The sequence below is a fragment of the Bufo gargarizans genome, chromosome 7 (assembly GCF_014858855.1).
Source record: "Bufo gargarizans isolate SCDJY-AF-19 chromosome 7, ASM1485885v1, whole genome shotgun sequence".
NCBI lineage: Eukaryota > Metazoa > Chordata > Amphibia > Anura > Bufonidae > Bufo > Bufo gargarizans.
Genome location: NC_058086.1, coordinates 53,940,429 through 53,965,970, shown reverse-complemented (window position 1 = coordinate 53,965,970; position 25,542 = coordinate 53,940,429). Strand labels below are relative to the sequence as shown.

The 25,542-nt window shown below is 45.3% G+C and overlaps 1 protein-coding gene across 1 annotated transcript in view; it reads right to left on the bottom strand.

The window, feature by feature from the left end:
- Window positions 1–213: 213 nt before the first annotated feature.
- PODN (podocan) overlaps window positions 214–25,542 on the bottom strand; it is a 54,587-nt gene continuing 29,258 nt past the window's right edge. Inside the window, exons 5-11 of the mRNA XM_044301029.1 lie at window positions 24,696–24,805; window positions 10,467–10,623; window positions 9,742–9,857; window positions 5,465–6,122; window positions 4,906–5,054; window positions 3,624–3,783; window positions 214–1,210 (exon numbers count right to left, since the gene is read on the bottom strand). Of these exons, the coding sequence (XP_044156964.1) occupies window positions 3,642–3,783; window positions 4,906–5,054; window positions 5,465–6,122; window positions 9,742–9,857; window positions 10,467–10,623; window positions 24,696–24,805 (1,332 nt within the window). The 3' untranslated portion in view covers window positions 214–1,210; window positions 3,624–3,641. The remainder of the gene's footprint in view (window positions 1,211–3,623; window positions 3,784–4,905; window positions 5,055–5,464; window positions 6,123–9,741; window positions 9,858–10,466; window positions 10,624–24,695; window positions 24,806–25,542) is intronic.

Here is a 25,542-nt window from a genome sequence, read left to right as displayed (position 1 = left end):
GGGCGTTACCATTACACCTAGAGGCTCTGCTCTCTCTGCAACTGCCGCGCCCTCTGCACTTTGATTGACAGGACCAGGAAGGCATGATGATGTTTTCACTTTCTGGCCCTGTCAAAGTGGAGAGATTGCAGCAGTTGCAGAGAGAGCAGAGCCTCTAGGTGTAACGGCAACGCCCCCGTTGCTCCTAGAGGCTCATTTGCATATATTAAAACATTATTTTTCTCAGCAATGCGGGCACATATGAACATGGGACCAACACAGACGCCTTCAGCTGCCAAGTGCACATGTAGCAGGTCAGCCAGTTTCATAGGGACAAATCTCCTGACAGAGGCCCTTTAAAATATCTGCTTCCTGTCATGGAATGGAAACATTATTGTTTGAGAGTGAGTTATCATGTATCCAGTCCCGGCAATGCTTTTAGAGAAGCATGTCTAAGCCTGAGTTCATGTCTACGTTGGCATTCTGGTTTTCTGTTGCGTTAGTGGAGAAGAAAACCCAAAAAAGACAGATATCCGGTCCATTGCATGATGGCCACCAATGGTTGCATGATGGCCACTATTGACTTACTGTATAATAGGGTCCATCAGGTGCCCTTATACTGAAAAGTATAGCACTGCACGCTGCGCTACTCTTCCCATCAAATATGATGGAATCTCTGACGCAGATGTGAACACAGCCATATACAATGTATCAGTTTAGGCATATTGTAAAAGCCAGTTGCAACTGTTTAGTTCACAAAGAACTACCTACCGCGCATACATTGTAACAGACTCTCAGCTGTGATGGTGAGGAATTGAAAAACAAATATATTAGAAAGTTGCAGAACTCTTCATTATAAAGAAAGTATGCTTTATTTACATAGGACTGCACAGCCCTTTTAAACACTGGGTAGCAATACATGGTATTTTTATCATACAATATCATAAGAATAATGATAGCTATAAAAATAATTTACGTCAGCTGTGTGAACACTTCAATAACAGGACATTATGACATTCTGCTAGTCCAGGAGATTAGAAGCTTCAGCCATCCACTGATTTACAGATAAATCCAAAATGAAATATAAAAAATATAACAAAAGCCAGCTTTTGCACGGTCCATGGCAGACATTACTCTCGTGTTGATTGAATCAGGGTCTTCTTTGTTCTTTCACTTCTGGAGGAATCCACAACATTCAGCAAAGCTAGTTGAGAGGAGTAGAAGGCAAAGCCTAAAAGTAGGAAAGGCAAGATTCACTTTTTGTCTTGTACAGTAGGAACCAGGGTTGCCATCATGGAAGTATTGGAATTATTACTGTCAGTGGCTTCCAGAAGATGCCATTAAGAGCAGCTCATTACATTAAGGATTTCAATTTAAATGTTCATAATTTACAATAGATGCAAAAACAGCCAAAAGATCGAAGATGACTCCAAATGTATAACTGTTTGTGGCCCTGAAATTGCTAATGGCATCCATTTGAGGTAAGAACAATATCTATGTGTGCTGTATGCTCACCAGATGATGCCACCATGGTTCAAAAAGTAGTTATTTGTCATTATCTTGCCCAGCTCTGTGCTGTACCTTTGTTTTGATGCTGCTAGGGCTTGCAGTGCATGGGATAACCATGTAAAGGACTACATTTCCCATGATTCCTCTCCCCTCTCACAGACATTGCCTCTATTTACAGCTTCCTATATGCCTCTCCATTACACGGTATAATGTAGTGCTGTAATTACTTGCTGTCTTTACACATAACACAGACCTGCAAAACAGTTCTGCTGCCCAGCATGAGGAACACAATCCCTCCAGAGAACTATAGAGGGAAAGGTAGAAGGGAGCAGTGAAGACACGAGACATGTGACCTCTAGTCAAGGAGAGGGAAGAGGAGGGGGCGATAACCATCTGTTCAGTGTACAGGAGGCCACACAAGCAGGAAATAAACACCAGGAACAGGAACACAACTGAATTTGTCAGAAAACTCTAGTGAACTATACTCTATGTTCTTCAATAGTGCGCTCACTAAAACATCTTTACACAAAGTCCTGCTTTGAGTGACTCTTAAAGAGGTTGTCTGAGACTTTTTCACTTATGACCTACCCTCTGGATAGGTTATCAGTATCTGATCAGTGGAGGTCCGGCACCAGGGACTCCCGCCAATCAGCTGTTTTGAGATTGCACTGTCTCTTGCAGTAGCACCAAGGCCTTACCAAGCCGAGGACCATACATTGTATAGCGGCTGTGCCTGGTATCGCACCTCAGCCCCATTCACTTCAATTGGGCTGAGTTGTGCCTAGGCCATCTGACTGTCTTAGGCAGAGATGTAAATGATTACAGGTCTGATTAGACACTAGGTCTTGCCACAAGAGGGCATAAAAGTGCTTCCTCTGCTACCCTATATAAAAAAAAGGCTCTTAGAGGCTACTTTTTGGGTAGGCTACTTTTCTTGGTGAGAAACAGTAGACTGCTAGACATGCCTTTACCGTGCACCTCAAGACATTTTGCCCAGTTGAAAGACCTTAATAGGGTGAACTCAAAGAAGCAGGATAGTCATTTTCAATGAACTACCCACCATCTAGGCTGTCCTGACCTAGGTGTTAGGAAATGTTGTGAGCAGTGGTTACAGGCTCTGGACAGCCCACCAGTAGAAATAATTGTTTGATATGCTGATAAGCACGAGTAGCTCCCACAGGTTTGTTGTCCACCATCCAGTCATAGGCGGCACCTTCATTACACACCCCTGTCTCTGCCGGGACCATTTTCAAGCACTGAGCAGAAGAAAACTTGGTGTCAAAGTGCCCATTACATCTCCTTGCACTGACAGACAGCCACAGTCGCCGTCATTTGCAGTGTAAACCTAGACTGCTGTGGACTGGAACCATATTGTCTTTAGAGGCAAATTCAGATTCTGGGATCAGACGACGATTGGTTCGAGTATGGCAGTCTCGTGGTCTTGCTGTGGAGCGACACACCGCCCCAACTGCTGGTGTGATGATCTGGGGAGCCATTGCATACGACAGTCGGCCACCCCTAATAGTGATATGAGGGACATAAGAGCAGGACAGCCTGTGGCCACATGGGTTGGCTCTCATGGTAGGGCTTCCAAATGGCATTTTTCAGCAGGATAATGCTCGCCCATACATAGCAAGGGTTTCCCAGGAACATCTCAGCCAGATCAGAAGACTTCCTTGGCTGCCCAGTCACCAGATTTATCACCAATCAAGCATTTATGGGACTTCAGCTTCAGCAACCTACAAGTGTGAAGGATTTACAGGCCCAGCTGTAACATCTATGGGCAAATGTGCCGCAGGATACCATACTGTGTGCCTCCGTGCCCAACCATACCTCATCTTGTATCCAGGCCACAGGATACCCAAAGGGGCCCTTGAGCCTCCTTTTAATTGTACAGTTTTTCCCAATAAACACACTAATATTGTAATCTCTTCCATATCATCATTACATTCGACATAGAAAGTTTAATTCGCCTCTTTCTTGGTGAGTTTTGTTTTTATCAATAAGTGTGGATTGACTTAGTAATATAATAATGAGGCCCCATAGCAAAAAATGGAATGAGGTCCCCTTTCTCATGACCAACATTAGCAAGTGAGTTTGTGTTATAATTAAAACATTTTTATACTGATACTTACCACAGTTACTTTTTGGTCTTAGTCATCATTGTCTGTTTCTTCTTCTTTCTTCTTCTTGGTGACTTTGAAAGCTAGATTGTTCTCAATGTCTAACACTTGCAGCTTCTCCAGTCCCTGGAAGGCGGACTCCATCACTGACTCAGGAGTTAACGTATTGAACCTGCAAAAAATAAAAAATAAAAAGTTTTGGAAACCACAGTATTAAATGGGTTCTGTAGTTTGTTTAAACGGAAGATCTATCCTCTGGATAGATCATCAGCATCTGATCAGCTGTTTAAGGGCCACGGCCTTCTCACTGTTTACCGCAGGCCCAGTGAAGTCACGACATGTATCAACTGGCCTGGGCGCGGCTAAGCTCCATTCAAGTGAACAGAGCTTAGCCGAGCCCAGGCCAGTGGATACAAGTCGTGACGTCACAGGGCCTGCGGTAAACAGTGAGAAGGCCACAGTGCTCCTGGAGCGCCGCTGCCTTCTCAAACAGCTGATCAGTGGGGGTCCTGGGTGTCGGACCCCCGCCGATCAGATTCTGATGATCTATCCAGAGGATAGTTTAAACAAACTGCAGAACCCCTTTAAAGTGAAAAATGAAAATAAGACCAGCCCTGTACCTCACATGGATCCAGAGATCTCCTTATTCATTACTCTAATTGCTCTGCTACATTCTATTCGGGCACACAGCTCAGGAGAAGTGTCTTTTCTGCTGCGGCTAAGAGGACATGTCCTTTCAGCTGCAGTTCTCTCCCTATCACAGCTCAGGGGGTTTGTCCTTTCTGCTGCAGTTCTCGCCTTATCACTACCCAGGAAGTGTTTCCTTTCCTCTGCAGCTCTTTCCCTAACACAGCTCAGGGGGTGTTTCCATTCTGCACAGATTTCTCCCTATCACAGTCCAGGAGGCGTGTCCATTCCGCTGCAGCTCTCTCCCTATCAAAGCTCAGTGGGTGTATCCTTTCTCAAGAGGCATGTCCTTTCACAGGGGTTTATCCTTTCTGCTGCAGCTCTCTCCATGTAACTGTCACAGCTCCTAACTGTACATATGACTGGTGGCTGTTGAAGGCTGGAATTGAGCATGTGCGACCACCTCAGTAGGTGGACGTGCACATTAATATACAGATTGAAAACCGGGGACGCCATTATAATGAAGTACAGAGAATCTCTCAAAACTTGGTCATTTTTGTAACATAAAGAAAAGTAGAATACAAACTTGTTTTTCATGCTGAATGATATTAAAATTATATTTAAGGGCGACGTAACCCTCTTAATTCAAGACATCATATTGTGTTACCTGAGGAAAATACCCTTTAAGTTAGGCGTGGACTGGAAGGCACTGTCAGGGACCGTACTGATCTTGTTACTTTGAAGATACAGATATTCAAGACTCTCTGGAAGATCCGGGGGGACATAAGACAGCAGGTTTCCTGACAAGTCAAGTAGCTGAAAGTAGAGAAGCAGATTTCTTGATGACCAAGTATGTAGACACATGTAATCTATACTAACACATTAGCAACATGCTTGATTCTCATGGATCTCAGTGGCAGCCCATGAGGCTGCTATGGGATCCTTCGAAAGATGGAGCCCATCTCTCACTAATTCCATCCCCTGTACTCTTGATTAGAAAGAACCAGAGGATCTACTTTGTAAGCAAACATGGGGATGGGGAATTGACCAAAGGCCCACGAAAGGGTAGGAAGAGGTAAACAAACATCAAGACTTCTTCTTAATCAGAATTTCTGTAAAATGCTCAGGCCAGTCACTCTACTTTGCTCTAAGACATTGGTTGTCATGCAACACTACCTATGTACTCTTATGGGGTGCGAACTTTGAGGTTTGAAGAGCTACCTCACCTGGAGGCTACTGAGCTCTACCCAAGCCCCGGTGTAGATGGAGCTGATCTTGAGTTTATTGTTTTTCAGATAAAGTTCTTTAAGTTTCGACATCCCGGCCAGTGTGTCTTGTGGTATTGAGCTAATTTCATTATCATTTAGTCTCAGAATTTCCAAATTCTTGGGGAGTCCATGTGGTAGAGATCTCAAAAAGTTACCAGAGAGCTCCAAGGTCTTGAGGAGCCTCAGTTTGCGGAAAGCGTCCTTATGCACCGCGCTGCTCAGAATTTTGTTGTATCTCAGGTTCAGGTCCTCAAGGAGGTAAGTAGTGGCAAAATCATCCTTGGAAATACCAGTGATCTGATTGTGAAGGAGCATGAGCGTCTTCACCCTGCGTGGAAGTCCTGCAGGTACCTTCTCTAACAAATTGTTGTAGATATGAAGAGTGTGCAGCTTCTTTAAACCAAGGAAGGCTGACGCATGAATTCCTCGGGCCCTCAGCTTGTTGTTATGAAGCAAAAGATACTCCAGATTTCTAATCTGAATCAAGACGTTATTAGAGATACTCCTGATTGAATTTTTTTCCAGGTGAAGTATGACAATGTTACGGGGTAGTCCGCTGGGAATGTGTGTCAAGTTATTGCTTGAAAGGTCAAGGTACTCCAATCTGTTTAGGTTCCTAAAGTGACAAGAATAACCTTTGAAAAAGTAAGAAAATAATGATCTATGACATTTATTAGGAACATAATAGACTTAAAGGTGAAAGAAAACTGAAGGGCCCTCAAGACCCTCAAGATGCCTTAAAATGCAAATATATCAAGTGCTCCAGATGGCGACCAAAATGGTCGCCAATCCGACTTAGAATTGCAAAATGGCCGACAAGGCGTCTTGTCGCCATTTGCGCCTAGACCCTCGGCTGCTCTGCCTCTTTAAGAAAAAAAAGCTTTCATCCAGCAGACACACGCTGCAGATGTCTGCTGGGTGAGGATCCGCCCCTCACACTACCCGCCATAGAGGGTGGGCGTGGCTTGGGTTCCCGCTTCCAGCAATCTGACAAGTGTGGAGTTGAGTCTGTGCTGTGGAGCTGAGCTGCTGGAGACATCTCAACTACAGAGCTCCTGCACAGTCCACGGCTGACAACACGACGCGAGTCACCCGTATGCAGATTTATTAGTGTGTTTTATAGGACTGAGTCCCTATGAGGTCACAAGGAGAAGCCAGAGAACAAGTATAAGCACCGGCTGTGCCGGTTTAACACCACAGTATGTCGGTGGGATTCGCTGTCCTGGTCTGCATAGCACTGCCGGGGTGGCAAAGCATTATATTGATTTATGATGCTATGTACCCCTTAGAGATCTGGAATGTACTGGATAACACTGACCTAATGCTGTCAGTGTTATCCAATACATTCCAGAACTGTAAGGGTTACATAGCATCATAAATCAATATAATGCTTTGCCACCCGGCAGTACAGAGCTCCTGCAGACACACTCTGGTGTGACCCCAGCGCAATCCTATCAATGCACAGACTAGTAACCATTTCTGATCATTAATCATATAATCCATAATAAATATCCCACAAGACCAGTATTCACTTCCAAATAGGGGATAGCAATCAGCTCTCAACCTTCCCGTCAGTCCGTGTTACTGCTGGCAGAATGAGGAAACGGTGGGACTCCCGCGGCCTAGGGGTTCGCTCAGCAGTCCCAAGGCACACAGATTGACAAGGAGAGATTCCCGCCTATACTGCGCACGTTCTAGAAAAGGTCCTTACTGACACGTGGGAGATGGGCAGAGAGCCTCCTTTCTGCTCCAAAGACACGTGGTAGAGTTACAAATCAGGCTATAAGGGGTTAAGCATAGGCTAGTTCAGCTGCCATAGGAGGTCCCTTACCTTTCCCACAGAAAGGTTTTCATTCACTGACAGGCAAGCAGAAGGGTTGAGAATAAAGAGTAAAGCTCCTAAAGTATTATATTTTTATCTGTTATATTATATTTTTAATAAATGTAAAAACAAAAAACAAAAAACAAAAGCTGCCCCCCCCCGCCCCCCTCGCCCCCCTCGCCCCCCTCGCCCCCCTCGCCCCCCTCGCCCCCCTCTCACCGTCAGGCTGGTCCCGTCCACACGTGATGCCGGCTGTGGTCACTGGTTGCAGTGGCGACTCTCAAGTGATTGGCCTTTTAAGGAGTGCAGTGGGGATAGTTTATTTTAACCCATTCTGTGTCACATATAGAAGAATACTGGTTTGAAACCCCTTAAAAAAAAGTAACTCCTTAAAGGGTTTGTATGCACTAATTTCTGAGACTGGCAGGACCCTTGTTGGTGATCATACTTATCGGATCCCCAGTGCGGGGTCCCGGCTTGTTTGCTCCCCAGCCCCCGTTGCTTGTCTTGAGTCCCTTCATGAAAACTTCCTATTTGACGCCAATAACTGATGACTGCTTCCCTTACATTATGTTAAATGCTCTTGTGATGCACGGGGAGCAGATCTCCACTGTGGCCAGTGATTGTCTTGAGGCCACTGCAGCCAAACGAAACCCAAGACAAGCAGCGGAGGCCGGAAAGCGAATGAGCCAGGACCCAGCACCTAGGGATTACCAACGCGAATCCGGCTAGTCTGACAGGTCATGGGAATGAGTGTACAACCCCTTTAACTGTGTAGGCTGTAGCTTAGAAAACCCCATGCTCCTAAGCAGGGCCGTTTTTAACGCGGGGCAAAAAGGACAGCTGCCCCGGGCCTAGTTGCTCCTGGGGGGCTCAAGGCAACTGCCTCTTGAGCCCCGCTGGTCACTGGAGGACCTTTCATGGGTCTATACTTTATTAACTAAGTAGCAGGACATGTAGGGCATACATGGGGATTGTCCCTGCACTTACTATTATTTCTGAGCGCCGCTCCGTTGCGCCGATGAGGCCCCCGTTACATTCTCCCGCGCTGTATACTAAGTAACAGCATCGGAACACCATGGAGGAGACATCAGCTTTTCTCCCTGGGCGTTCCTTCTCCCTGGCTGTAGCGCTGTCCAATCGCAGCGTAGAACGTCACAGCCAGGGAGAAGGAACGCCCACAGAGAAAAGCTGATGTCTCCTCCCTGATGTTCCGATGCTGTTACTTAGCATACAGCGCGGGAGAATGTAACGGGGGCCACATCGGCGCCACGGAGTGGCGCCCAGAAATAATAGTAAGTGCAGGGACGTCCCCCATGTATGCCCTACATGTCCTGCTACTTAGTTAATAAAGTATGGACCCATGAATGCGGCAGCGGCACTTGTGTTCTCCCTCTTGCCCAGGGTCCAATCAATATTAAAGACGGCCCTGCTCCTAAGCATCCCAGCTATATTATATGTATTTTAAATTTAGCGACAAAAAATTAATTTGGCTCCTACATTTTTCAGGTTAGGAGCCAATGGCTCCTTGATATTTACTTTAGTCTGGAGCCCTGATATCCATATGGGCTCTCCACCTTGCTAGTATATGTCGTTACAGATTAAACTGGGTTTGAGGGCCACTCAATAACCACCATGCAGATTTGCAGCTGGGGTTTAGGTTTCCAAGCCTGCCCATAGCAAACCCATCTGTCCCTGCAAAGAATTAGTGCCAGACTCATCCCCAGAGAGATCCGGCGTCCACATGGCACTGATGAAGCTGGGGATGGTACATCTCACCTCACTGCACATGAGCTGCTCATCGGGACTATGCACAATGAAGTGAGGTGTACCATCCTGGGCTGCACATGCTCCCCATGGAAGTGGAGATGAGCTCTGGACTCATCTCCTGGTAAGTTCAATTTGCTATGACGGTACAGATGGGTTTGCTATGCACAGATTTGGGACCCTAAATCACAGCATGCTGGTGGTTTAGTAGCCCCAAGCAGGTTCCGTTTAAAAAAAAAAAGACAAACAAGTTTCTTCTTCAGAGGTGTAGCTAAAGGAGGGGCCAAAGTCTTAGTCGCGCCCCGGATTTGGTGACTGATGGGGCCCAAGGGCTCCTCTGCCACATAAGACACCAATATTGGCAAGACAATATAGATGATAATGTCTGTAAAGCGCTGCGGAATTAGTAGCGCTATATAAGTGTGTATAATAAATATTATAAACAGCACGTGGTAGATGGGGACAACCATTACAGATCTTGCACTAGGGCTCAGGAGCATCAGGTTACTCCTGTGAGAAGGGACTTCAGTTTTTGGTGGACTACACTTATATGGAAGTTTCTGTTCCTACTGGACTGGACGGGTTATATTCTTATCATTATCCTGACACTTTCTCCAGAGAGGATCTTAAATGAGAATCAACTTACACAAACGTCTCGTTATCCATGCCTTCATTGGAAAGGAAGTTGTTTTGCAGGTAAAGCTCCCGCAGTCCCATGAGGTGGCTGAACGCTCCTGATGGAATCTTCTCCAACCTGTTGTTCTGAGAGAGACAAATACGTTTTTAATGGCCAGAATGAGTTATGGCACCCTGGATCTAGTATAGGTTCAAAGAAGTATGTTTCTGAGAAATGTCATGTTTATGTGAGTTCCTAATTGGAAAATACTGAGCTAGATAATGATTTGTGATATGGGAAGCCTTCAGGACCTGACAGTACATTTAAAAAGGGCTGTCCACTTTATACAATTGTTTTTATTATTGACTGAAAACAAGCTAATAACAGGTGGTCCTACAGTTGGAACCTGCAGGAGAACCTGGCGCCATGTTTTTAATTCTCCTACGTCACCCCGACAGGGGAAATTAAATATTACATTGCATCAAGATATGTTCTGCTATTCTTGGTTATGAGAGACTCATAGTATATTAACTCAAAGTGCCCTAATAGGGTATCGGAAAATGGGTTCTCTAAATCTGAAAATCTCATTATCACTTGGCTTACATACGTCTTTTTTGTTGTAGATGGTCCTCCTAAGGAGTTCCCCCATCACAGTGTCTACAGGAGGGGAAACTATTCGTGTCTCTTGTCCTGTCCATAGGATTAGTTATACTAGGTGTGACATTTGTGAACAGATGGGAAATGATTCGTCATACCTTCAGGTGCAGTTTATACAGAGCAGGAGGCAGGTTCTTGGGAACTTGTCTCAAGAAGTTGCTGGACAGTATAAGGATCTCTACATTGTCGGAGCGGTTGAACATGTTGTCTGGTAGGCCGGCATCCGACAGCTTATTGTTATGCAGATACACAGACCTGATGAGAAAGACCATCCATCATCCTCAGTGCTGCATCATCCATTGCCACAATACCAAGGTCACTCTGTTATTTAAATATTACCATTTATGATTCATTTATATTCCAACCACGAGGGCATTCGCACTGCTCAATTTGCACCCTGTGCAGGTATAGATCGTGCCATGTGATTATGTGTTATTGGTCTACTTGAAAAAAATAGCAAAGAAAATCTGCAACAGCCGTAACTATAGGGGCGTAGAGGTGACAGTGGCCTGGAGGGCCCAAATGCCTATGTCTCTCTAGCAAACAGTTTAACACCATAAAGTTCATTATCTGCCCTGTGACACAATTCTGTGCAATATAGACCAGCTTTATTACACCTGTCTGATAGGATTAATTGTAAACATCACTGTGCTGTGACATCACTGTGTTTATTATCCCTGTACTGTGACATCACTGTGTTTATTATCCCTGTACTGTGACATCACTGTGTGTATTATCTCTGTACTGTGACATCACTGTGTTTATTATCTCTGTACTGTGACATCACTGTGTTTATTATCCCTGTACTGTGACATCACTGTGTTTATTATCCCTGTACTGTGACATCACTGTGTTTATTATCCCTGTACTGTGACATCACTGTATTTATTATCCCTGTACTGTGACATCACTATGTTTATTATCCCTGTACTGTGACATCACTGTTTATTATCCCTGTACTGTGACATCACTGTGTTTAATATCCCTGTCTTGTGACATCACTGTGTTTATTATCTCTGTACTGTGACATCACTGTGTTTATTATCCCTGTACTGTGACATCACTGTGTTTATTATCCCTGTACTGTGACATCACTGTGTTTATTATTCCTGTGCTGTGACATCACTGTGTTTATCATCTCTGTACTGTGACATCACTGTGTTTATTGTCCCTGTACTGAGACATCACTGTGTTTATTATCCCTGTACTGTGACATCACTGTGTTTATTATCCCTGTACTGTGACATCACTATGTTTATTATCCCTGTACTGTGACATCACTGTGTTTATTATCCCTGTACTGTGACATCACTGTGTTTATTATCCCTGTACTGTGACATCACTGTGTTTGTTACCCCTGTACTGTGACATCACTGTGTTTATTATCCCTGTACTGTGACATCACTGTGTTTATTATTCCTGTACTGTGACATCACTGTGTTTATTATCCCTGTACTGTGCCATCACTGTGTTTATTATCTCTGTCCTGAGACATCACTGTGTTTATTATCTCTGTATTGTGACATCACTGTGTTTATTATCCCTGTAGTGTGACATCAGTGTGTTTATTATCTCTGTATTGAGACATCACTGTGTTTATTATCCCTGTAGTGTGACATCAGTGTGTTTATTATCCTTGTACTGTGACATTACTGTGTTTATTATCTCTGTACTGTGACATCACTGTGTTTATTATCCCTGTACTGTGACATCACTGTGTTTATTATCTCTGTATTGTGACATCACTGTGTTTATTATCCCTGTAGTGTGACATCAGTGTGTTTATTATCTCTGTATTGAGACATCACTGTGTTTATTATCTCTGTACTGTGACATCACTGTGTTTATTATCCCTGTACTGTGACATCACTGTGTGTATTATCCCTGTACTGTGACATCACTGTGTTTATTATCTCTGTATTGTGACATCACTGTGTTTATTATCTCTGTACTGTGACATCACTCTGTTTATTATCTCTGTACTGTGACATCACTGTGTTTATTATCCCTGTACTGTGACATCACTGTGTTTATTATCCCTGTACTGTGACATCACTGTATTTATTATCCCTGTACTGTGACATCACTGTGTTTATTATCTCTGTACTGTGACATCACTGTGTTTATTATCCCTGTACTGTGACATCATTGTGTTTATTATCCCTGTAGTGTGACATCAGTGTGTTTATTATTCCTGTACTGTGACATCACTGTGTTTATTATCCCTGTAGTGTGACATCACTGTGTTTATTATCCCTGTACTGTGACATCACTCTGTTTATTACCCTGTACTCTGACATCACTCTGTTTATTATCTCTGTACTGTGACATCAGTGTGTTTATTATCTCTGTATTGTGACATCACTGTGTTTATTATCCCTGTAGTGTGACATCAGTGTGTTTATTATTCCTGTGCTGTGACATCACAGTGTTTATTATCTCTGTACTGTGACATCACTGTGTTTATTATCCCTGTACTGTGACATCACTCTGTTTATTACCCTGTACTCTGACATCACTCTGTTTATTATCTCTGTACTGTGACATCACGTGTTTATTATCTCTGTACTGTGACATCACTGTGTTTATTATCTCTGTATTGTGTAAGAAGGTACCTGAAATCATCGTGGATGGAAGGTATGTGTCACCGAGGTTCCTGGCCTCGGTGAAGTAAGAGCCGGTATTTTATGTGTCAGCAGCAGCTATTGATAATTGACAAGGTGAGATTTAGCATTGCTGTCATAGCTGATCCGGGACGGCTCTTACTGGGAGTAGTCAAAGTGCTGGGTGGGTGACTACTCCCCATGTTCCAGGCGGGGTTTTGCCAAGCATAAAAACCAGCCAGCACTGCCAGGTTTGGTGGATTTACTTCCCTCTGACAGTGGAGCTCAGGAGTCTGTGTGCTGTGAACTGGGGGCTGTGCTGGGATTTGAGGTTTGAGCCGGGCTGGAGGACTCAGGCCCCTCTAAAGGCGAACAGGCCGCCTATGGACTTGATGAGGCTGAACTGCTAACAGGCTGTGAAGTAACACCCAGGAGAAAAGGTGACTTTTATTGTTTATGGACTTTCCTTGTGTGTGAACAAACACCTTATCTGCATTTTGTTATACACCAATGTGTGAATAAACACCGCTGTTTGATTCAAGAACTGTGTACTTTGCCTCTATACTGTATCCGCTAGTCCTAACTACCAGAGCGAATCCCCACAATTGTGACATCACTGTGTTTAAAGCGGGCCGCCCCTTGGGGCCCTAAAGATGACCCGAGTAACAAGGTGTAGGAATGGCCCAGAAGTATAGGGTGGCCTACAATTTCCCTTTATGTTGTATGAGTGTCACGGTGCTCCTACCTGGATACAGCTGGAACCCCAGGAGTTGGCTCAGAAGCAGACAAATAGGGGTGAATAGTTAAGGGATAAAATAAATAATTGAGTCCAGACCTCGTGATGAAGTTGAATAGCAGCTTTACTTTAATAAACTTTCATCAGAAACAATCTTCAAACTTTGTCTTGGTCCCAGCAGGCTTTGGCATTAAAACTCTGGCAGGCAAACTCGTCTCTGCTACATCTGTTGCTCTCTGGCTCTGCTGTACTGACAGGCTGACTGACTGTATGACTCATATTTTGCTGTATGCTGCAACTTCTCTCTGTAGTCTGTCTCTTAAGTTATACCAGGGAACTTTCTTGTTAGTTCCTGAGGCTCTAAGCTTTGGCCTCCATGTCCAGCTGAGCTTAGGGTGCTCTGGCTGGCTTGGCTGGCCTGGGCACGTCCAGCAGCAACATGCTCAGCACCATCTTCCTTCCCCTAGCAGGGGGTAAGCTAGACTGCTACTAGAAACTGTTCCCCACCGTTCCTGCAGGAAGTGGGACTCGCCCGCTCCTCCACATAGGGGCTTAGAATGAACTGGAAAGATCCATTCTACCTAACTGTAGGTCTGCTGTATTTGCTGCCACCTGCTGGTGAACCAGACACATTACATGTTAACATGAACAGTTGCATAGAAATAAATATGCACATTATACAGGACCTGGAAATAAATGCATAGATGACGTGATATTAGCATACACAGAAGCAAGGCATAGAAGTGGTAATGCCACTCTGGGGCGTTACATTCCCCCTTACTTAAAACCAAGCCGTCTTCAGCTTGTGCTTAGGAGGTGCTCTAAGGGTACCCAAGGAAGGTTAGAGTGCTGTATGAGAATACAGACTATTACTGACTGATATAGCAACAGCTACCACTAGGTCTCTGCCCGTATGAGTAGGGTGTCTATTCACAGTTTGCCCTCTTGGTAATAACCAGTGAACCAAATAAGACTGCACAAAGCGCTCAAATGCTCCCGTTGTGGATACTGAGCTCTAGTACCACCGGAAGTGTGGGGGTGTAATGTACTGTAATTCCTCCATGATGCTATGAGACGCCCGCAAATAGAAGGGTGGCTTCATCCTGTATTCCCTTTCTAGCACCAAGGTCTAATCATGCTTTACGCTTTGTCACCTTGATGTCTAAACAGGTAGCTACAAAATTTTCCTTGGCAGTGCACAAGGCCTTAGAACATACACAAATTAGGAGGAGAAGGCAGTGCTCTCCCATATCTCCAGGAGGACTATTCTCTCCAAACACATATAGGGTTACCCTTTGACGATGTTAGATCTACTTGTGACTTACCACTTGGTTCACTCTGTGTAGCAATAATAAAATACAATATAATACCTAGGCTTTCTAGCTAACACAACGTAACATAAGAACCATTAGAATTTAACTTCCTCAGAGGCAGTCCATATGAGCTAGCGTAAGGTCGCTAGCTATCTGGCTAACAGTATAAAGTGCAGAGTACAATTAAAGTGCATACTTTCACATTGCGGCACCTGCAAAAGAAAACACACGATGGGCACAATATACTTAAACGTTGCTGAAAACTTTAAAAGGTTAGTGCAGAAATAGTGCAAATATATACTGCAATTAAATAGTGCAATGAAATCACATTTGAGTCTCTTCTTCCATGTTGGCGAATGAAATGCACCAAACTGGAATCAAGTAGTGCACAAAGTTCCTTAGCATTCCACGTGAAATAATGTCATTATTTGTAATCCACATGGGGTATAGGATAGCAGCAAAGGTCATGAGAACCCTTTTTTGGCCTAAGGGGGCTCCCAATCAACCTCAGAAGGGGGGGGGGGAAGGGAAATTGTGCAAAACCGTACGCAACTTGGAGGTAGTTCCAGAGAATGGGGGAGATGATGGGTGGAGGGAGTCCTAACAGACATTTCTATCTAGGTGAGGACAAACGGGGGCAACCAAATACAAATAAAATACCAACAAGTCCTCACCCGTCAGGAGTAGTTCATGCCGTGGCTCCAATTAGTCCATGGTTTTCTTTTTCAAATGCTGTAGAGGCTCCTTAGAGGAAGGACCTGACGTCCTCCTTACTGCTGCTGCTGAAACTCATCAAGGGCCTCTCCTGTCTCTGGTAGTCCATACGCGCAGCAACGGTGGTGCTCTGGTGACACCTACTGGTGGACCTTAGAAGTGTCCTGGTGGTCATGCTTTTTATTGCGGCTGTAACTTTCTGCGTGATGGGAGCGGAACCTCCTGCCATGGAAAAGGGATCCAGGACCTCCGACTACAAGGGACCTCCTCCTGTCTTGGTAGCGGATCCTGGGCCTGGGCGACTCTTTCCATAGCTGAGGCCATCTTCCAGGGCGATTGGTATGTTACTATGATCGGGCTAAACGGAAATGCAGTGGCAGATGCACATCTTAATTGATAGGTTGGCGGTGGAAGCAAATTTGGGATGAGGACCTCCGGCTCTGACTGAGGCCTCTCGCGGAAGCGTAGCACTCCATCTGCAGACTCTTGTAGACAGCACACTCGACCCGCAGTGGCTGGATCTTCCGGCCAGGCATCTGGTGCTGACAGCGGGACCAGGGGCTTCTCTAGGCAGGTCAGGGCTGTAGCAAAGGGCCCCTGGAGGGACTCCTTAGGGGTATATTCCATGGTATCCCCGTTGTAAAGACTGTGCCGGGCCTGGGGGAGATAAGGACGGTGCACGGATTGACGTCCCACAAAGAGCTCCACGCCGGTCTTGTCATCTATCAAGAAACCGCTTCCACTTTGGACGAAGAACCAAACTACCATCCCTCTTCTCTGCTGCAGGATCGGGTCCCTGGACTGTGGTCGGTCCCACAGATGGCCCGCTTGTATTCCCACATATCTTGTGCATGGGCCATCACCTCCTTAGGCACCATGGGGTTGAGGCCTTCAAACATATCCCGCTTCCTGGGCGGCGGAGTGGGTACTCCGTCCGCCTCCGCCGCGCCAGCCGGCACGGGTAATGCCACCTATTTCTCCTTTGGGGGTCGCAGCACTTGGGAGATGCGTATCTCCTCTAGGGCTGCCTGCATCTCAGGCAAATCATCTCCCCAACACATGCCGCTCCAGTCTGGCTCCCGAGGATGCGCCATCTTGTTTCCTCTCGCGCTGGCACAAACTGGTGAAGGAGCAGGGGCTTTAGGGGAAGAGTCTCCACTTCCTGTGGCTGTACTGGTTTGTTGTTACCTGTGTGCAGGGCCGCATTTTCCCGCTCTAGGGCTGGGCTTTCCCTGTTTTTCCTGCTCTTGGGCTTGTAGAAGAAGATACGCCATCACAGGCAAAGATGGCTGATTAACCCTTCGGATGCCGACACGCACAATCTTGCGCCTGCCGCTCTGCAGAAAACTTAAGAGAGTAATTTTTAGGGGGTTTTCTGTCAATTCTATAGGCTTTGTGGTACAAGGACACACATGTAAATACTGTTCATGACGCCAGTTGCAGCTGGCCGCCCCTTGGGGCCCTAAAGATGACCCGAGTACCCAGGTGTAGGAATGGCCCAGTTGTATAGGGTAGCCTACAATGTCACTTTATGTTGTATGAGTGTCACGGTGCTCCTACCTGAATACAGCTGGAACCCCAGGCTTTGGCTCCAAAGCAGCCAAATAGGGGTGAATAGTTGAGGGATAAAATAAATAATTCAGTCCAGACCTTGTGATAAAGTTGAATAGCAGCTTTACTTTGATAAACGTTCATCAGAAACAATCTTCAAACTTTGTCTTGGTCCCAGCAGGCTTTGGCATTAAAACTCTGGCAGGCAAACTCGTCTTTGCTACATCTGTTGCTCTCTGGCTCTGATGTAGTGACAGGCTGACTGTATAACTCAGCTTTTGCTGTATGCTGCAACTTCTCTCTGTAGTCTGTCTCTTAAGTTATACCAGGGAACTTTCTTCCTGGCTCCTGAGACTCTAAGCTTTGGCCTCCATGTCCTGCTGAGCTTGGGGTGCTCTGGCTGGCTTGGCTTTGCTTGGCCTGGGCACATCCAGCAGCGACATGCTGAGCACTTGCTTCCTTCCCCTAGCAGGGGGTAAGCTAGACTGCTACTAGAAACTGGTCCCCACCCTTCCTGCAGGAAGTGGGACTCACCCACTCTTCCACAGTGGGGGGTTAGAATCGACTGGAAAGCTCCATTTCTACCTAACTGTAGCTCTGCCGTATTTGCTGCCACCTGCTGGTGAACCAGGCACATTACATGTTAACAGTTGCATAGAAATAGATATGCACATTATACAGGACCTGGAAATAAATGCATATGTAACATCCCGGAGTATGTTACTAAACTCTGTTTCCCTGCTACAACATGCCAGGTGTAAATGTATTGTCATCTTGTGTAATCTAACAAGCTGATCAGGCGTACTGGGACTGTTCTATGGTTCTCTGTGGAGCGGGGAGTCGGGTTCCTGCAGGACAATTATTCAGGCACCGAAGTCTTTGTGGGCCGGCGTTCCGTTAAAAGACACTATCTGCCCCAGGCCCGACCCAATCTCTATGTGGGGGACCAAGTAGAGTATACCGCCATGCGGTCCATGCAGGGCCTTTTCGCTGCCGGTGTCACATTGCTTGAGAAGCCACTCACCCCTGCCGCCACCCCGGGCAAAGTAAGATGCCTTCAAGAAGCCCCGGACGGCCGCATGCAGTTTAAAGAGAAGCCCCAACCTGAGCCTGTACCTCTCATCCCGGATTTGTCACCACCGCCGACCCTGAGGGTGGGACAGATCAACAATTCTGTCCTTACCTTTAATCCCAAGGTACAGCCCTATCTTCGGCCACCATACGTTCTGCCCTGGAAACAGCCCCAGGCAGCTGCTCTATCTCTTCCTGAGCCCCTTCAGCCAGAGGTCCTATCCCCCTCTGTGCCGGCTGGAGATCCCAGGCTACAGCGTGTCACCGCAGCTTTTTCCAGGCTGTCAGCACAGCCAGTTCCTGCAGCCACCAGCATAGGGCAATGGCGCACCACAACGGCAGCTACAATGAGCTACCATCAGAGGCAGGAACACCCTCTCATGAGCTTCAGCAGCTCCAGCAGCGATGAGGAGCTGGACACCTTTCTGTAAAAGGTGTCCCCTATAAAGAAAAGAAAATAATAACAGTGACATTTGGGAGCCACTCCATGGACTGATTCCTGACGGGTGAGGACCTGTTGGCAGTTTTGTGTGTTTTAACTTTTTGTTTCAGGTTGCCTGTTTTAGTCCTCATCCTGATGGTCATGCCAGTTAGGACTCCCCCCAGCAGCACTTAACCCCTTCACGTCTAAGTTCAGTGTTTTATCCCCTTTCTCAGGTTACTTGATAGCCTGCTGCTCTTAACCATTTTAACCCTTGGATTACAATTAACTTTTATCCCTGTGGATTACAAATGGACTTTTATCAGTTTCCAGAGGATTCTACAACAAAACTGCCAACAGGTCCTCACCCGTCAGGAATCAGTCCATGGAGTGGCTCCCAAATGTCACTGTTATTATTTTCTTTTCTTTATAGGGGACACCTTTTACAGAAAGGTGTCCAGCTCCTCATCGCTGCTGGAGCTGCTGAACCTCATGAGAGGGTGTTCCTGCCTCTGATGGTAGCTCATTGTAGCTGCCGTTGTGGTGCGCCATTGCCCTCTGCTGGTGGCTGCAGGAACTGGCTGTGCTGACAGCCTGGAAAAAGCTGCAGTGACAGTTTCCAGAGGATTCTACAACATTAAGCACTTCCAGGAAAAAGGACTCAAGTTATTGTTGAGCCTATTCTTTCATTAATAAAATTTGCACTACTTTTATAAAATGTTTTATTGCAACGTAAAAGCTTGCACCCAAAGAAAAGACTCAAACGTGATACCTGAGCTGTTTGTGATTTCATACTGTGATAATTTTGCACTATTGTACCAGTTTACAAATTTTGTAACGTTCAAGATAACATGCCCATTGTGTGTATTCTCTGTCTAGGTGCCACAATGTGAATTTATGCACATGTTTCTAATGATTGCACTTAACCATTGCACTTAGCAAAATTGTAGCAACTTACTTAAAGTGTGCCTTTTCACAGCTCTTGTTCTCTCCCCCCTTTGTACGGACTGTCATCATAGGGACGTTGTATACTAATGGCCTACACCCGGGTAGGACCAAGTGGTAAGTCCAGGCAGATCCAGTAACTTTACAGGTACCCCTGCTGCTTCGGGAATCGTTAGAAGCCCTAGGCTGCTCCTTCCCGCTTGCTTTATGTTCAGGATTGTTCTCATCCTGAGGTGTCTCATTAGCAGGAGCGCACGGGATTAAAGATCCTCCTCCTGTGACTTGCCAGAAGACACGGAGACGATAAATACCTCCCCTTCTGAGCCTTTTGCCTAAGGTAAGGTGCCTCAAGCCTTAGAGCCATACTTTAGCTTCCTCTTAGTCATCATAGTGATCGTGCTACAAGCCAAATTTCTTCAGGCTATGGTGCAGGGAAGGGAATACAGGATAAAGCCACCCTTCTATTTGCGGGCTTTGCATTACACAATGGTGGGATTACGGAGTAAAGACACCCCCATACTTTCTTTGGTGTTGGTGGACAATACTTAAAAGTCAGTCAATAATGTTTGCTTTGTGCAGTATTAGGTTACCTGGTTATACCCAGAGAAGGAAACTGTGTGTTGGACACCTTACTCTAGCGGCCAGGAACCTCGAGAAAGCCGTTATGTGTTTTGTCTAAGTATGTCATTATATGTAATTCATGCAGCACTTTGTATTTATTGGGTACCCAGAGCTGATTCCTTCACCCTCCTAGCGTAAGCCGAGGACGGCTTAACTTAAAGTAAGGGGGTATGTAACATCCCAGAGTATGTTACTAAACTTTGTTTCCATGCTACAACATGTCAGGTGTAAATGTATTGTCATCTTGTGTAATCTAACATTGCATTTTCCTTTATATACATTTTCTAGGCCTGTTTTATGTATTTTGCTGTATTTTCCATGTGCACCAGCAGGTGGCAGCAATATGTTCAGCAGACCATAGCTAGTTTAGTATACCTAGACTGGAATAGTTCATTCCAGTCTAGTCTCCCCTGTGTGAGCAGACGTGGGCTGTTCCCATGTCCTGTCTCATGAGGAGGAGAAGGAAGTTAGTTAGTGTACCAGCCACCGCTGCTGGGGGTAGGTGGTGTTGGTAGGAGCTCCCAGTTACAGGGATCCCAACCTAGGATCCAGCCTCGGCTGAGGCCAAGGATCACTCTTCCCAGCCTGAGTCATCTATCTCAGCTGGCGACAACCAAGCAACACCTCCAGAACTACAGATCTCCAGGAAGACATCATTCCCTGCGAGCAGTCCTGTGAGTACTTATCCAGAGTCCAGGAGAAGCCAAATTTCTCCTCAGCTAGTCAGGCCCAAACCAAGCAGACGACAGACAGAGCAGAAGATAGATACCTGCCAGATCCACTAGGCATATGACAAGAAGCAGAATACATATAGATTCCTGCCCCATATTGCCACTACCTGCGGGGACCTAAAGACTATTGCTGTACTCGTATGGATTTATGTTGCCATCCATCCAGTAAAGACAAGTTGCATTATACTTTAAGTCTGGATCTCATTTATTCCTCAAGTACTCCTACTAACAACACTCATTTTATTGCAAGTGAGACAGGATCTAGGAGTCCAGCCGTACCAAGGTAGGAGACACCGTTGACACAATACCTACTACACAGAGACATTACCCCCCTCTGGCATTCCTCACCTGGTACGTGAGTTATAACACCTTAAAGGGCCCTGAGACTATAACCTGCGCACATTGCAATTGGCGTCACAAACTAAAAACTATTAATTTTGCGCCAGTGTGCATTAGTCCCAATCCGGCTTACTGCACATAGATGACGTGATATTAGCATACACAGATAGAAGCAAGGCGTAGGAGTGGTAATTTCTCTCTGGGGTGTTACATGTTTATTATCCCTATCCTGTGACGTCACTGTGTTTATTATCCCTGTCCTGTGACATCACTGTGTTTATTATCTCTGTCCTGTGACATCACTGTGTTTATTATCTCTGTCCTGTGACATCACTGTGTTTATTATCCCTGTCCTGTGACATCACTGTGTTTATTATCCGTGAACTGTGACATCACTGTGTTTATTATCCCTGTACTGTGACATCACTGTGTGTATTATCCCTGTACTGTGACATCACTGTGTGTATTATCTCTGTCCTGTGACATCACTGTGTTTATTATCCCTGTCCTGTGACATCACTGTGTTTATTATCCCTGTCCTGTGACATCACTGTGTGTATTATCCATGTCCTGTGACATCACTGTGTGTTATCCCTAATCTGTGACATCACTGTGTTTATTATCCCTGTCCTGTGACATCACTGTGTTTATTATCCCTGCCCTGTGACATCACTGTGTGTATTATCCATGTCCTGTGACATCACTGTGTGTTATCCCTAATCTGTGACATCACTGTGTTTCTTATCCCTGTCCTGTGACATCACTGTGTTTATTATCCCTGTCCTGTGACATCACTGTGTTTCTGATTCCTGTGGTGGATATCATTGTATGCATTATCCCGGTTCTGTGACATAACTGCAATAATTGATTCCTGTGCAGTGACATCACGGGGTGCGCAGTATGTCTATGTGGAAAGCTTGCCGTTGCACTTGGGAACTGTAAATTGCAGATACAATTTGGGGGCCCGTTACAGATTATGCATCAGGGTCTAGAAGTTTGTGGTTGTTGCTTTTCTTCCCCGGCAAAAGAAATGAAAGGAAATGGAAACCCAAAAGGGTGTGAAATATTTTAGTCTCATGATCCTATTTTCTAATTCTAATATTTCTTATTTTTGGAGCTTTGCAGCCGCTCACTGTTATATAAGGAGGGGTGTTTCTTGTTATACACATTTCACCATATGTTTTCAGTATGTATAAGGAAACTGGCAGTTATTAATAAAAAGAGGGGCATTGAAAGCACAGCTTTGGTCCTGCGGACTATACATAGACTGCATCTGCTGCAAGTTTTTTATGGGGTCTGTCGTGAACGGAGTATTATACGTGATTTTTTTTTTTTTTGCAGAAGGTAAATGTGCGAGAGAAATGTGGTGAATACAACTGGAAAATATCCACTGGGCGACCTCTGTGTGTAGTATGGTTACCGCTGCTCTGCAAAGAGTTAATATTTCATACAGAAATTGGAAGGGGGACAAAACAACACTCTGGAAGCAGAGCTAATAAAGAACATACTTTCATATGAAGCAGAGTATCCAGCCAGCTAAATGAACTGCTCAAAATGGGAACCTTAAAGGGTTTTTCCCATAATTGGCACATCAATTAGGCATGTAATGAAAATACATTTAGAGGAGGTCCTGCAGCTGGAACCCCTTGCGTCCCAAGCAGGGCTGGCATCAACGGGGCAGATGCCAGGACTCTCTGTACTCCAGGGAGCCCACCGCTGCCCACCTAGTTCATTTTTAGGATGACGCCATTTTTCTTTTCCTGGATTCCATTGTATCCGTGGACATGACTGAAGATACACTGACGAGCAAAAGGGCAACAATGTTTTGAACTTTTGACTTTCAGGCTCCATATCTCTCCTTCCACTACAGCTTCGAAAGTGAGGCTACCATAATTTTATAGACCAGGGTTGCTCAACCAGCGGCCCTCCAGCTGTTGCAAAACTACAAGTCCCAGCATGCCCTAACAGCTGTAGGCTGTCCAGGCATGCTGGGAGTTGTAGTTTTGCAACAGCTGGAGGGCCGCAAGTTGAGCATTCCTGTTATAGACAATCTTCATTGTAGATCACCCGTTTCCAATCTTCAACTGTCCACACTTTTGTGCAAACTCAATATGATGCTTCTTATGACAATATTGAAGTTGAGGCATCTTCACCTTTTTTCGGGCCACCATTCCAGTCTTGTGTAACGCACATCACACGGTGCTTTCACGGACGTCTGTGATCTCGCTATTATGAAGCATATGAGCCACCTCCACTGCCGTGTTTGTCACGCCAGAACTGATAGACCTTGTGATGAGCCGGCTTGCTGGCTCCGATATTTTGCCTGGACGTCCATCTCTTGGCTTTGAAATGGATGGACGGGCTTCATTTCATATTCTTCCAACTGTCATGGCGCTCACATGATGCAGTTGTGCAATTTTCTTGGCCAATATACCGCTATCGATGAGCTGCTGTTTCTCTTTTCTTGGGAAATCTTCTTCTTGGCAGCTCCTGGATTCAAACCACTGACCTTTCACTTTGGAATCCACCTAATAACACACTGAGCTATTAGGGAATGTAAGAACAGGTTGTAATTTGTAGTATATAAGAAGAAAAAGATTGTTCCACCACCAGGAGCAAAACAGTAACAATAAAGTTACATGACAAGAATCTGCATAACGAATCATATGCTAAGTAGTTGCAAGTCCAATGTATGTATGGGATAGCCAAGATGATTGTCTATAAAATGATGGTAGACTCACGTTCGAAGCAGTAGTGGAAGGAGAGATATGGAGTCTGAAAGTCAAAGGTTCGAAACATTGTTACCCTTTTGCTCGTCGGTGTATTAGCGGCACTGAAGGGTGCAATGGAGCCCTGCTTGAATCTCTGAGTTCTGGTCAGATCCTGGGAACCTCTGGATCCTGGTGCCCGGTTTTGGTTAAGAGGGGGTATCTCAAACTGCAGTTTTTTCCAATGAGATAACTGAGAGGTTGGAAACCTATGAGTGAGAGATCTCAGGCTTCCATAAATCTCAATCATAAGCGGCCACCCCCCACCAAAACTGGGGACTATAATCCAAAGAGGACCTCAGCTCTTGTAGACTTGGGTAGCTTCACCTCACTTGCAGAAGTACCCTATAGGCACAGCACCTCTACCCTGAACCGGGGACCTGGCAGTATTTTCTAGGGTTTTATCAAGATTTAAAGGAATAATTTATGTTATTTTAGCATAATAAGCAAACACGGCTACAGTCATGCATGTTCTAATACATCAATACAACATGTAACGTTATGTCGGTCTCACCGTAGGTTTGGTTTATGTCCAAATGTCATCACATAGATTTTAGTTATAAAATTTGCGGCAAAGTCTGCGCTTATGAGCGAGTTTGGAAGGAACCTGGGCGCCAGGGTGAGCTGAAACATACAAGAGATTGGGGTTAGAGGTCAAGGTATGAAATGTGACAGTATCATGTAGCATCTCTACAGAACTGTCTATATATACAGAAAGCAAAGGTTTAGGAACTTTGCAAATTACAAATTTTGTACAGTCTTAGGCCTCATGCACACGACCGTTGTGTGTTTTGCGGTGCGCAAACCGAGGATCCGCAAAACACGGATGGCGTCCGTGTGCGTTCTGCAATTTGCGGGATGGACAGCCATTAATATAACTGCCTATTATTGTCCGCAAAATGCAGACAAGAATAGGACAGGATTGGAGCAACGGATACGGAAAGCACACGGAGTGCTGTCCGCATCTTTTGCGGCCCCATTGAAGTGAATGGGTCCGCATACGAGCCGCCAAAACTGCGGTTTGGATGCAGACCAAAACAACGGCCGTGTGCATGAGGCCTTATCATGTATTATAGTACATTCTCATCTAACACTGAACTCATAATTCAGCATACTCCGGATCTGAAATCTCCCAGCATTCCCTGCTAGTTCAGCACCTGCAAAGAACATTTTCTGGTGATTTTACTGCACAATTATCTGATGTATAAAAAATAATAATAATAATAATAATAATCATAAATGTACTTCCATAATGCAGTTTCAGCAGTAGACGTTGCATCACAAGAGCGGAAGTTTACATGTTAGAGGTGTGTCTGTCGACAAGCTTGTTGACATTTTCCAGTAGCAGGGGCGGACTGGCC